Here is a 13,617-nt window from a genome sequence, read left to right as displayed (position 1 = left end):
AGACCTCGCCGGAGTTGCTCGGGACGGCGCTACAGGCTGCGGTTGGGCACCATGAGGGAGCCCGTGCTCCTGCGCATCCAGCGGAGGCAGCGGAGGGTCGCGGGGCGGCCGGGGCTGACGGCGGCGAGCTCGGCAGCGGCGGCCGGAGCTCGGGTTTGGGCGGAGCGAGGGTTCGGGGCGCTAGAGGGCTGGCTGAGGGGCTATGCGGACTCCTGGGGCAGCTAGGAGCACGCTAGGCTCGTCGGACTGGCCGCAACAGCACGTCGGTGCCACGCCCGGCGTCCATGGCGGACGGCGGCGCTCGGTACGGTGGCTAGCATGGCTACTGCACGGGAAAACCAACGGGGAGAGAGGGGAAACGTAGGAGAGCTCACGGAGGGGCTAGCGGAGGAGACGACGAAGTCGGGGAAGCTCTGGACGCGCCGAATCGGTGGAGTCGATCTCCGGGCACCGGAGGTGAAGACGATGATGCTCCGGTCGATTTCGGCCTCCTCTGATCGCGTGCGTCGGTGGGTAGCCCCACGGGGTCAGGGCGGAGTTCGGGTACGCAGAGAGGGGGCGAGGGAGTGGCTGAGGTTGCGGTGGTTGCGAGCGGCGGCGGCGGAGGCGTTCGGGTGTGCGAGAGGGAGAGGCGAAGGAGAGACGAAGGGGACGAGTGAGGGGGTCCAGGGGTTCGAGGCGGCGCCGAGGAGAAGGCCCGAGGCATCGCGGTGGCGAGGGACGCAGGCAGGCAGGGAGGTGGCGTGTCGCCACATTGCGCGCGTGCGCTGTCTCCCTCCTCTGCCTACTGGCAGAGGTAGAGGACGACTGGCACCAGGCCAGTGGGCTGGGCTGTCCACTGGGCCAGCCAGGTAAGGCCCAGGTAAGACTCTGTTCTTTTTATTTTTTTTATTATTTCTGTTCTGTTTTGTTTTCTTTTAATTCTTTTGCCACTGGTTTTTCAAATTTAAACAAATTCAAAACAGTGCCAAATATCCTCTGAATAATTTATGTTGCTAGATGGACTTTTCCAAAAACTCATAAAATATTTCAGAGGTATTTGAAATTATATTCTAATTATATGAATATAATTCAAATTCAAATAGCTAATGATTTAAATTCAAAGTCCCAAAAATAAATCCTTAAAAATGTTCAATATTTTGGTTGGGACCAGAACCCTTACCAAAAATTATCAAACATTTGAGAAGAGCCTTTTGGAGCAATGAATGAGATTTCTAGGGTTTTTGCCCCTCTTTTATTTAGGGTTTTGAGGCTTCCAATATTCCTCAATTCAGGTTTCAAAAATATAGACATGATGCACACATGAAGCTAGCCTAGAGCAATGCCAGAAGCTAGGGATGTGACACTTCATACGTTTTTTTCTTTTTGGAGTGAAATGTCGGCTTCATTGATTACTTAAACAAAGTTACAAAGAGACTCCTGGATACATTCCGGAGCAGAATGGAAAACAACAAGACTAGGTAAATTCTTAGCTAAAATATGAGCGGCTCCATTAACTTGTCGACAAACATACTTAAACACCACAGAGTCAAAGATCCTCGAAGCAACCTTGATATCATTTACCATAGTACCGATGATGGAACGGTCAAGGGTGCTGGCATTAATCCTATTCACAAGACTGATAATCTGTAGCAAAAATCACATTGGAGAAGTGTTCATCCCATGCTAGTTGCACAACCCTTCGATGAGCCATAGCTTCCACAAGTTCAGCTTCTAGTGCACCTTAAAGAGGCTTAGTGAATGCGGCAACACAAGTGCCCTCATGGTTTAGGGCCACCGCACCAGCCTCAGACATGTTGATATCTGAAAATACAGCAGCATCCGAATTGATGGCAACAATACCTGATGGTGGCGGACTCCACATTATGTTGGGAGAAAAGGACTCACGCCTGTTGACGGATTCAGAGTTGAAAAGGTGTTCCATAATAAAATTTGTGTATGCACGAATTTTCTCCACCGTATGGCGAGGCTGAGGAATATCAGGCGAGTGAGGCGCCTCATTACGAGCTTCATATCTATGCCACAAAGACACAACCATAATCGTGGCATCTTTGTCTAAAGATCTTGAGAAGAAATCAAAGAGCTATTGTTTTGTGTTTCTGAAGGAGGACCGACAGAGTTGGATGCCAGACCATGATTTGGTTGCGTCCCAGACCGCCCGACCACGAGGACAAAAAAAATGTAGCATGTTCCACTCTCTCCAAATGACTGCAGAAGCAACAACTCGCAAAATCAGGAACATGGTACCGCTGCAACTGAGCCCCAACTGGAAGACGGTCATGAGCAAATCGCTATAGAACGACCTTCATCTTATTGGGAGCTTTGACAAACCAGATTGCCTCCAAACACTTCTCCTCAACAACTACATTGGAGGTTTGGCCAGCCATTCATGCTGCGAATTTCAAAAATGGAGCGGACCTTGCCATGTTGTACTCCAAGCGCATAGCATATTCTCCAGACTTTGTGAAAGGCCAACAAGCAAAATCAATTCCGCTATACCAGCTTATAGGAATGCGTAGTATCTCTGCATCAATATCATTACGGAAGAAAGCATTGACCGAATCCACATTCGATGAACCAGCTTCCTCATCGATCAAGCATTTTACCTTGGCCTTTGTAGGTATAGGCAAAAGAGGATGAAGGCGTTGTAGTGGAGTTGAGGGTGTCCAATGATCTAAGAGTATGGACACGTTTTGACCATTGTCAATGCCCCACTTGACACCCTTCTGAAGCAGATCCCTGCCAGCCAAAATTGCACGCCAAGTAGCAGACGCCGACCTTGGCGCCAAAGCATTTCATATTGTTTTGAATTTACTGTTCATGAGGGTGCCCCTGCACCCGGGAGCTGAAAGTCCAGTCTCTTTTAGAAATCCGAAGTAGGAAAATATCGCCCCTTCAAGACACGAGCACAAAGAGACTCTGGATCCGTCAGTATAGCCGCCATCCCTGCTTGGATGCTTCATACGTTCATTTTACATGCTTCTGACAATTTACATAGGTGCTACCTTCAAGTTGTTGATATTACAATACATCATGTGTTCTTATCGCATGCTTCTTACTCCCTCCGTTCCTAAATATTTGTCTTTTTATAGACTTCAAATGGACTACCACATACGGATGTATATAGACATATTTTAGTGTGTAGATTTACTCATTTTGCTCCATATGTAGTCACTCGTTGAAATCTCTAGAAAGACAAATATTTAGAAACGGAGGGAGTACATGATACACATTTGCATCAATTTGCTTGTCAAAAATTCCCGGGAAACACTTTGTACCAGACGTTTGATGGAAACCATTTTCGTGGTCCATCACGTGGTTGAAATTGAATGAATCCCAGTCAATTGCGGTCGTAGTAACTATCGCAGGTCTTATCGGTATGGGATCATATCAATGCTGTTAACCGCTCCCATGTTTAACGTTAATTTGTTGTAACCTACCATCCGTGTATATCGCACATAATTAACCAGGATACTCGTGATTGATTTCCGGCGAAGAGCACATGATGGAAACCAAATAATACCTCACCATTTATGCAAAGCTTTGGTGTTTCACCCTTCGATCGGGGTCTTGTTTGTGTGCTTGCGGCGCTGCTAATGTCACGTCCACCGTCTCCTTCCTCCTCCACCCTCGACGATGACACCGCCAATCCACCAGTGCCGGCGACGCCACTAGCCACCCTGACGCCGCCATGGCAGACCGCCTCGGACATTGTGGCGTGGCGCAGGACACCCTGGTTCGGATCGAAGGTCGTCGAGATCGACGGGTACTTTGGGCGCGCCAAGTGTGTCGGCACTGGCGGACACATGACCTCCGACGCGTTCGGCGCCGGGGTCTATGACTGGTGCGTGAAGATCTACCCCGACGGCAAGAGTTCGTCCGACGCCGGCTGGGTCTCCGTCTACCTGCAGATCCAGGCTAGCCGCGCCAACGACGACGGCTTGACTGCCATGGCGCGGTTCAGCATCTCCTTACTCGGCCAGGACAGACAAGAGGTGCCGTCGTACAGCAGACAGTGGAGGCGGAACAAGATCGTCCCCTTCGCTCCCGAGGAAGAACGTGGATATCGCCGGTTCATCGAGGTTGACGCCTTGGAGGCCTACGTGGGAGATGACGATTGTTTCAGAGTCAGCTGCGAAGTCGCCGTCTATGACATGTGCTCCGAACCCGCCGTTACCCCGCGGCCCGTCGTTGTCCCGCCGTCCGACCTGCATCGGCAGCTCCTTGCCCTCCTGAGGAGCGAACGGGGAGGGGACGTGACGTTCTCGGTCGGCGGTGAGCTGTTCCCGGCGCACAAGTACATGGTCACCGCTCGGTCCCCGGTATTCATGGCAGAGCTCTTTGGCCCGATGATGCAGCCGGAGAACAGTCGTGTAGTACGGGTCGATGACATGGAGCCAAGAGTCTTCGAGGCTATGCTCGACTTCATCTACACGGACTCACTGCCCGAGATTGACGCCGGCGAGACGGTGGAGATGGCCCAGCACCTCCTCGTGGCGGCCGACAGGTATGATCTCCAGAGGCTGAAGTTGATCTGCGAGGACATGTTGTGTGACAACATTGACACGAGCACGGCGGCGACCACTCTGACTCTGGCCGAGCAGCATGGTTGCCGTGGGCTCAAGGAAGCGTGCATGTACCACCTCGCGTCGCCGGGCAACCTAGAGGCCGTCATGGCGAGCGACGGCTTTACACACCTGACGAAGAGCTGCCCCGCCCTCCACAGGGCCATCGTAGACCAGGCCGCGGCCGTGTCCGGGTCACACATTGTCAAGATAGTCGGCTACTCCCATACCAAAACGCTCGGCTACGGCAATTGCCTCACGTCCAAGGTGTTCGTCATCGGAGGCCGTCGCTGGTGCATGGAGTACTACCCCGACGGCCATAGCCCAGAAAACACCGATTGGATATCCGTCCTTATCGGGCTTGATCGCTCCGACCCCATTTGGGGCACCACCGCCAAAGCACGGTACGAGATCAGTTTGCTTGCCCTTGACGGGAGCCCGGTGGCGTCGTGTAGAATCGCTAGCAAAGGACGATGCAAGTTCACCGGCAGAGGGAAGCGGGGCGGTGAACTCGTGGAGAGGAAGGTCCTGGAGGAATCGGGCTACCTGAATGACGATGCTTTTAGTATCAGGTGTGATATCACCATGGCAAAGTAATGCGTGGTAGGCTGAGAGAAATGGGGCAAGTTATCATACCCCAAATAAAGTGGGGCAAAAGATTCAACAATCCCCCGGTAGGCTGAATAAGAGGAGCTGAGCAAATGACATTGCCATTCCGAGCACCTGATCTGTTTCTTGAGCAAATGCTATCGCCAGTAACAGTAACAACGGACAATACACTGTAGAATGTCATTTCTCTACACATACTATGTGAACATGTCTCTTGTGTTGGTGAGGTAAAGGGAGCGTCTATGTCACAGTTGCCTGAATTTTGTTGTTGTTCCTATCACTTTTTTTTGCCATACGATTTGCTTCCAGCGGGGACACCTAGATCAAGCGGAGAAAATGCGCAAATAGTTTTCTAACGGAACTGTTACATAACGGTGACCGGTGAAGCATCAACCATTCAGGGTTTGCTTCGAAATTCTTTACACCTTTGCGTATATTCACGGGTAATTCATGAAAGCGGAAAACTGAGCGGTTCTGCTAGGTACTGGTAGATCCTCGGCAGTTCATTCAGTTCTCAAGATTCGTGCGTCAGAATAATGTATAACTCGCGAATTGTTTTTCAAATGAAATACACACTATGGCGCGGTAGGTCCCATACTTTGGTACAGTCCGTTTTTTTTCCAGTCACTCAGATGGTATAGTACTTAGGGCCTGTTTAGGACTGCTCCGCTTCATCAAAATCAGTTTCGCTCCACTAGATTTACTTTGGAGCAGTTTCATCCAGAAGTTGTAGCACTATCAAAGAGAATGTTTGGCTTCCATCTAGCTCCAGCTTAAAAAATGAGACATTTGGTGGAAAGGATCTATTTGATTGGTCGAGGGGGGAGAAACGAAGGGGTATCCACTTACTGGTGGCAGTGGTGGGTAATTTCCACCCAACTCCAACTTCTAGAGTTTTTTTGGAGCACCCCCTGAAGAGCTTCATAAAAAACTGAGAGTTGTGCCCCAGATTCTAGTTTTTTTGTGGAGCGGCATATCGTGGAGCTACCCCGTTTGGCTTGTGTTTTCTGGAGCAGAGCTGAATTTTAAGGAACAGAGCAGTCCCAAACAGGCTCTTACTCTCTCCGTTCCAAAATAGATGACTCAACTTTGTACTAAAACTAGTATAAAGTTGAGTCATCTATTTTGGAACGTTTTAGTATAAAGTTGAGTCATCTATTTTGAAACGGAGGGAGTACTTGCATGCATGCGCTGCACATTCTCTCTCTTCTCCCTCCCGAGCAAATGCACCCGTTATTTCACCTTTGCTAACCCAATTCGCTCATATCTTTTAAATTCTGATTTCATCTCTTTTATACATATTTGGACTCATGTCGCAAAGGCCTTTAAAACAAGAACTTGACGCCGACGAGCAGCGGTGGAGGCAGTGAACGCCGGGGAACTCCGTGGTCGACACGCAGCCGGTTTCCCGTTGAGGGCAAGCAAGCTGATCTTGTACTGCCAAGCTTTTAAATAGCGTCCGCTACCTTAGCTATTGCGGCCGCACAGCGGTAGTGTCACCCTGCCGCTATTAGTTTAAGGCTGCGTTAGAAAATAGCGTGTTGTCATGATGCGGGCGCAATATCACTTGTTAGACCGTTATATCGTCCGCTATCCGCAATATCGCCCGCTATACAAGTCCTTGTTTTGTTGTGTACTCTATTTTGGTAAATGATCTTGTACTCTATTTAAAAGCTTGTGTACTGCACTTTGGCGGTAGTGGCTCGAATGGCATCGGGCCATGGAGCCTGACAAAGATGGATATCCACCCGGCGTGTTCCAAGCTATGGCCCTCGGGGTCGTACTCCAAGCACCATCGCGGGCCTCCGACCACGAACACCGTGAGCGTGATGCAATTGCCGTAACCGAGCATTTTGGTCTCTGAGTAGCCGACTATCTTAAGAATGTGGGAGCCAGAGACGGCGGCCTGGTCGATGATGGCCCTGTGGAGGGCGGCGCAGCTCTCCATTAGGTGCGGAAAGCCATCGCTCACCATGACGGCCTCTAGGTTGCCCGGTGACGCGAGGTAGTACATGCACGCCTCCTTGAGCCCGCGGCAACCATGCTGCTCAGCCAGCGTCAGGGTGGTCGCTGCGTACGCGTGTCAATGTTGTCACATAACATCTCCTCGCAGATCAACATCAGCCTCTGCAGATCATACATGTCGGCCGCCACGAGGGGGTGTGTTGGGCCATCTCCACCGTGTCATCGACGTCGGCAGGCAGTGCGTCCGTGGTGTAGATGAATTCGAGCATGGCATGGAAGACTCTCGGCTCCATGTCATTGACCTGCACCACACGTCGTTGCGGCGCCGTTCTCCGGCTGAAAGGTTTTGGTCGCCGCTCGGTCCTCGGTGTTCATGGCGGAGCTCTTCGGCGGGGACCAGGATCGATTAAGACCACGATGGTACCTCTCGCCTGTCTTGGCCGAGCAAGCAGATGCTGAACCACGCCATGACAGTGTAGCCATTGTCGTTGGCGCGGCTAGCCCGGATCTGCAGGTAGACGGAGACCCAGCCGCTGCCGGATGTTCACACGCCAGTCATAGCCCAGCGCGCTGAATGTCTCAGAACTGACGTGTCCGCCGGTGCCGATACCCTTGGCCCGCTGGGAGTACCCATGGACCTCGACGAGCTCCGACGTGGACCAAGGTTCGCTGCGCCACGCCACCATGTCCGACGCGGTCTGCCATGGCATTGTGGTGCCATCATGGACGGTAGAGGAGGGAGGAGGGAGGAGGGAGGAGGCGGTAGACGTGGCATAGCGGCGCCATAAGGTACAAACGAGACCCTGATTGAACTGAAGCTAACCTAGAAGACAAAGACTTTGCATAAATGGCGGCGTATATATTGTTGGTTTCCATCCATGAATATACCAGGAGCATTCCCACGCGCGATATACAAAGTATAGTAGGTTACAACTAAAACCCGATAAACATGGAAACAACTGACAGCACTAATTTGATCCCATAAGATCAGCGATCGTTTCAATAACTGCAAATCGTATAATTGGCTCAGTCTTCACGATTCCATGCCCAAAACTTAAGTGCCCAAAACCAAAGTATAAAAAATTCTGAGTTTATGAAGGCTCCATTCTTGTTCTTTTTTGCGGGGTCATGAAAGGCTGCATTCTGTTGTGCCTTCTATTATATTAAAAAAGAAAACTTTTTCCCACATTATCACCAAAAAACACATGTGCCTACTAGCCATTTCATAGAACACATTGTGTGTGTCGTGGGTCGGACAGCGTGGTGGCGGGCGGGAGCTCGCCATGAATGGAGCAGTGATGAGCATGGGGGAGGCTGAGAGGCACCATAGCTCGATTCCTAGCCTCAAGGGAGGTCAGCATGGCGCGCATGCGAGGAGGGGGGGAGGGGGGGGGGGGGGGGGGTGGCTCCGGAGTTTGCGGTTGCAGCTACGAGCTCCGAATCGGGTGATCTGGCTTGGTAGGCGGATATAGGCGACCCAAGAGCGGGAATGGAAGGGGGACATAGTTCGGTGGCGCTAGAGACGGGGATGTTAGTTGAAGATGTTGCTGGTGGCGTTTTTTGGTGCTGGTGGGAGGAGGTTTGGAAGGTGTAGATAGGCGATAGTGGGGCAGGGAATGCACTATAAGAAATCTGTTAATACGTGACAGTTTCAGTCCATCATGGACCTGCGCAAAACCGTCAAAGAAGGGCACGCATGACGGAACTGGTTGCCGTCATGTATATCGCGTCATAATTTGACCACCACGCATTCCATGACGGATCATCCAAAACCGTGACGGACCATGACGGCTTTTAGCCGTCATCGATGGCAGTTAGCTCTCACGCTCCTAACGGCGTTAACTTGCCTACCACGACATCATATGACATGGATCTAACGTGCCAGCCATGTTGTCAAAAGCCCATCTAAAATTTTGGCCCACTAAATTTCAGCTCAGTCCAAGATTGGTGGCCCATATATATAGTAATCAACTTAACTAGAATTCAGGTTCGTTAACTTAAAGTAACGCCGAGTAATCTCAGTCCAGGACATTAGCCCACAAGTAAAAAAACACCTAATAGTCCCGGTTCATAAGGGCCTTTAGTCCCGGTTCATGAACCGGGACTAATGGGCCGTTACTAATACCTCCACCCATTAGTCCCGGTTCAATCTAGAACCGGGACCAATGTGCCTCCACGTGGCCCTGTGCGCCGAGCCCAGTGAGGGGGCCTTTGGTCCCGGTTGGTGGCTCCAACCGGGACCAAAAGGCATCCACGCGTCAGCATTCCAGTGGCTGGGGTTTTTGTTTTTTTTGAAAGGAGGGGAGGTTGGGGGTTTTGGGGGGTTAATTTAGGTGTTTCATATATTGTGTTAGCTAGCTAATTAATAGAGAGAAGTGTCCTCTTTTATGTCCGTGCTTGGTCGACGCTACGTACTATATATACATAAGTGATCGAGAGAACCATTCAGTACAGAAGTTCGTCATGCATACCGAGAGAAGTGATCGATCGACCTCTCCTTCTCCGAGAGATTGGTCGAACAACAAGTTTTTGTATCATGTATCCGACGCTACTGGCTACATACATGTACAATATGTATAAGATCTCTTAATTACAAACCCCTAGCATTTGAAATCAATTTCCACATGGTATTCTCCGGCTTTACTGATGACGTGGTCAAGAAAGAATCCCGCCAATTCCTCTTGAATTGCTTTCATGCGATCTGGTTCTAGGAGTTCATCCCGCATCTGCCACGTCTAATTTGAAGAAGGGGGTTAATTAATACATATATATGAATGAAACTCAACAGAAATGATGGTGTAATAAAATGAAATTGTGAATATTATTGCTTACGCACTTCATATTGTCTTCTAGAGTAGCCCCGCTTGTTTTTCAAAGTCGCGGTGTGGATGAACTCGCACACGTAGTATCCACAGAAATCATTCCCTTCCTCCTGCCACAAGCACTTTACGAGAAATAGAGGTCAATCAAACTGATAATGAAGCATTATAAATGGCATTGATGAAAGTATAGCTATAGAATCAACGGGAGATGCGCGCAACTAGCTAGCCAGTAGTACTTACTTTCGGGTATTTATATGTCAGCTCCTTCGGCAGTCCCGGAGCTTCTGCGGTGAACTGTTTCCAAACCCTGCAAGACAAAGAAAATAATTATTATTACTTGAGATATCAGGAAATGAACAAAAAGTTGCCGATATGGTGCGATAATGATCGATTGAACTTACTTGCTGAGCATTTCAGTGATGTCCGCATAGGATTTGGGATCTTTCCGTCTCGAGTCTAAGACGGTTACTAGTCCACGCTCAAGCTTAATCTCCAGAAGAATATAGTGGTACCTGCGCACGCATGCATAACTCATCAATTACATTACTATAAGCTCGCTTGAGTAATAAGGGAAACCGAATATGCACACGACAGTAACACTCACGGGCCGTTGTAAGGAAAGAGTATGGTATCTTTGTTTTGATTTTTGATCAACGATTGTAGCAAGTTGTCCTCGGCCTCTTTGACGTTCTTTTCAACCAGAAATACATCTATGATATTTGTGTTAATGAACCCAATATCATAAATTTCTTGTTTTTTGCACTCGACGATCTTCAATCTGCATAATATATTGAGGATAATTAATTATAAATACATGCAATGAAAGAGCCGAGCTATATATAGAGACTTAATGACAGAAATAGTACTTACAGGCAGTAGCAAAAGACCATTAATTTATCGAGGGCCTTTTGATTGAAGAACTCGAAGAACTCCTCAAATGGAACAGTCAACAGATCATTTGCAACGAGATCGTGCTCCTCTTTAATATGCAGATACAAAGCATTCTTACCCTCAGACTCTCTGCAGGTTTCCATGTACCAATTATGGAATCTTCGCATCATTGTTGTCAGAGATTTTTCATCTTTGACGAGAGGCTTCCCGTACTCGTATCTGTGTCCGTCCACCTCCAAGAAATCAGGAAGTGCATCGTCAGGCAGGTAATCGTCAAGATTGCCATAACCGGCCACCGTCCCCGGAGCATTAGACACATTGAGCGGGGGGGGGGGGCACGATTGCTGTGCTTGTTCGCCGAGCTGGGCAATTTTTCCCCTTTGCTCGTTCTTTTGACCTTTTAGCACTGACAGTAGTTCCCGACCGCTGGGCTTGGAGATATGTCTGTTCAGTAATGCGCTCATAGTTGGTTCTCGGCGGAGACTTTGGTGGTTTCCTCAGGGCATCGATAGTGCGCTTTGCTTTCACCGGATCTACCTTCTCCTCCGGAGGTGGATGTCTCTTTGCTTTCACCCCTTCAAAGAACTCCTTCACGTGGGTCCGCACAATCGTATCGTTTTCCTCCTCGGACCTCTCGTACGGTAACTTCTCTAGAGGCTTGAGAGATGATGGACCGTATTTGTATTGCCTCCCGCCTCTGGTTGTGCTGCTAGACGCCGGAGCAGACGGAGCGGCTGCGGCGTCTGTCTTCTTTCGTGCTTGCTTACGAGGCGGAGGAGAAGGAGTACGACGCGCCGGAGCAGCCGGGGCGGCGGCGGGTCTCTTCCGCCCTTGCTGGCGAGGCGGAGAAGGAGGATGCTGCTGGCTGCTCGGGAGCGCCGGCGCAGGCGGAGAAGGAGGCGGAGTGCCGCCATGCGCCGGAGAAGGAGGCAGAGTGCCGCCACGCGTGCCCTGATCGTCACTCGCCGGAGGAGGAGGCGGTGGAGGAGGCGGAGTGCCCTGACTCGCCGGAGCAGGAGGAGGAGGCGGAGGCGTCCAGTTCAGAAGGTTGATGAGCTCCTTCTTCCATAGGCATGGAGTCTTCAGAGCAGAACCCAGCCTAGTCTCCCCTTCACCGGTAGGGTGGTCAAGCACGAGGTCCTCAAATCCCTCCGTTATTTCATCCACCATCACCTTAGCATATCCTTTTGGAATCGGCTGGCAGTGATAAGTTGTGCCGGGTCCACTAGGATAAACTTGGCCAATAGCCGCCTTGACCTTCAAAGTCATCCATCGCGCCATCATGTGGCAATTTTGGGACTCCGTGATACCATCCACGGGATAGCTGGCAGGAGCCGTCAAGACATGCTTCGGCTGAAGCAGCTCGGTGGAAGCCACGCTGCTTCTCCGCTGAGATGGCGGGGTAGCTTCGGGGGAAGTTTCGGCAGGTCGTTTGCTGCGATCTACTGCTTCTCGTTCCTCTTCTCGATCCTCTAGCCCCATTACCCTTTCGTGCAGTGCCTGTAGTTGGTCCTGCTCCAGTTTCTTCCTCCTCTCGTGGGTTTTGTAACCCCCTGCGTCCGGAAAACCAACCTTCCACGGAATGGAGCCTGGCGTGCCTCGTGTCCGTCCAGGGTGCTCAGGATTCCCAAGGGCCATTGTGAGCTCGTCCTTCGCCCTGTTTGGAAGGAACGTCCCTCGCTGCGCTGCATCGATATAGTGTCGAAGGTTCTTGACTGGTATTTCTAGTTGCTCGTCCGTCCACTGGCAAAACCCTGTTACAGGGTCTAAGGTTCCGCCAGACCCGAAGAACCAAGTCCGGCAACGGTCTGGCCATCTCATTGTCTCTGGTTCGATCCCTTTTTCAAGCAGATCATTCTCAGCCTTGGACCACTTAGGCCGGGCTTGCAGGTAGCCACCTAACCCCGTGCGATGGTGAAGCGTCTTCTTCGCAGCATTTTTCTTATTTGTCTCCGACATCTTCTCACTCTTTTCCGATGTCTTGTGGGCCACAAATGCGGGTCAGTGATCTTTGATCTTCTCATATTTGCCGATGAATTCTGGTGTCTTTTTATCTTTGACAAACTGGTTCAGCTCTTTCCTCCACCTCCTCATTAGGGTTGCCATCTTCTTAAGAGAACAAGACTTGATTAATTCCTCTTTAACTGGCTTCTCCGGATCCTCCTCTGGCGGTAGGGTGAAATTTGCCTTCAGCTGAGTCCAAAGATCTTCTTTCTGCATATCATTGACATAAGACACCTCAGGGTCTTCCTCCTTAGGCTTATACCATTGCTGGATGCTGATTGGGATCTTGTCCCTAACAAGAACCCCGCACTGAGAAGAAAATGCCTTCCTTGTCCGGATGGGTTCAATCGGTTCGCCATCGGGCGCGATTTCTATGATCTCAAACTTTTTATCCGAGCTCAACTTTTTCTTTGGGCCTCGTCTCCTTACCGAAGTTGTGCTCGATCCGGAGGGCTAGAAATTATAAGGAAGAAATATGAGAGTAATTAATATGTGTACATATACCAAAACAATGGAAGCATCAATTAACTAGTCAGCACGGGCTTAACTAATATATATATATCTAGCCGGGATCGGTTCGGTCGCCGGAGCAGTCAGCACGGTCTCCTTCTTGTTCCTCCATTGTGTCATTGGAGCCATCATGAACATAGTCTTGTTCTTGTACCGACATTAATGGGCCGAAGCCATCATGAACATAGCCCTCTTCTTCACCCCGTTCTTCCAGCTGACCAACGGAGTCGAGGAGAAATGACGCAACTTCA

At 50.2% G+C, this 13,617-nt stretch overlaps 1 protein-coding gene across 1 annotated transcript; it reads left to right on the top strand.

The window, feature by feature from the left end:
* The first annotated feature begins 3,505 nt into the window (after positions 1-3,505).
* On the top strand, positions 3,506-5,413 carry LOC123097650 (BTB/POZ and MATH domain-containing protein 1-like). The gene has a single exon (XM_044519451.1). It carries the CDS (start codon positions 3,534-3,536, stop codon positions 5,160-5,162), a length of 1,629 nt encoding a protein of 542 aa, XP_044375386.1. The 5' UTR covers positions 3,506-3,533; the 3' UTR covers positions 5,163-5,413.
* The last annotated feature ends 8,204 nt before the right edge of the window (positions 5,414-13,617 follow it).

Source organism: Triticum aestivum, chromosome 1B (genome assembly GCF_018294505.1).
Source record: "Triticum aestivum cultivar Chinese Spring chromosome 1B, IWGSC CS RefSeq v2.1, whole genome shotgun sequence".
Classification (NCBI taxonomy): domain Eukaryota; kingdom Viridiplantae; phylum Streptophyta; class Magnoliopsida; order Poales; family Poaceae; genus Triticum; species Triticum aestivum.
This window is presented reverse-complemented; position numbering and strand designations above follow the sequence as displayed.

Excerpts from the sequence above, each read along its gene's own strand:
- LOC123097650 (XM_044519451.1), top strand. The coding sequence starts at position 3,534 with ATGCAAAGCTTTGGTGTTTCACCCTTCGATCGGGGTCTTGTTTGTGTG.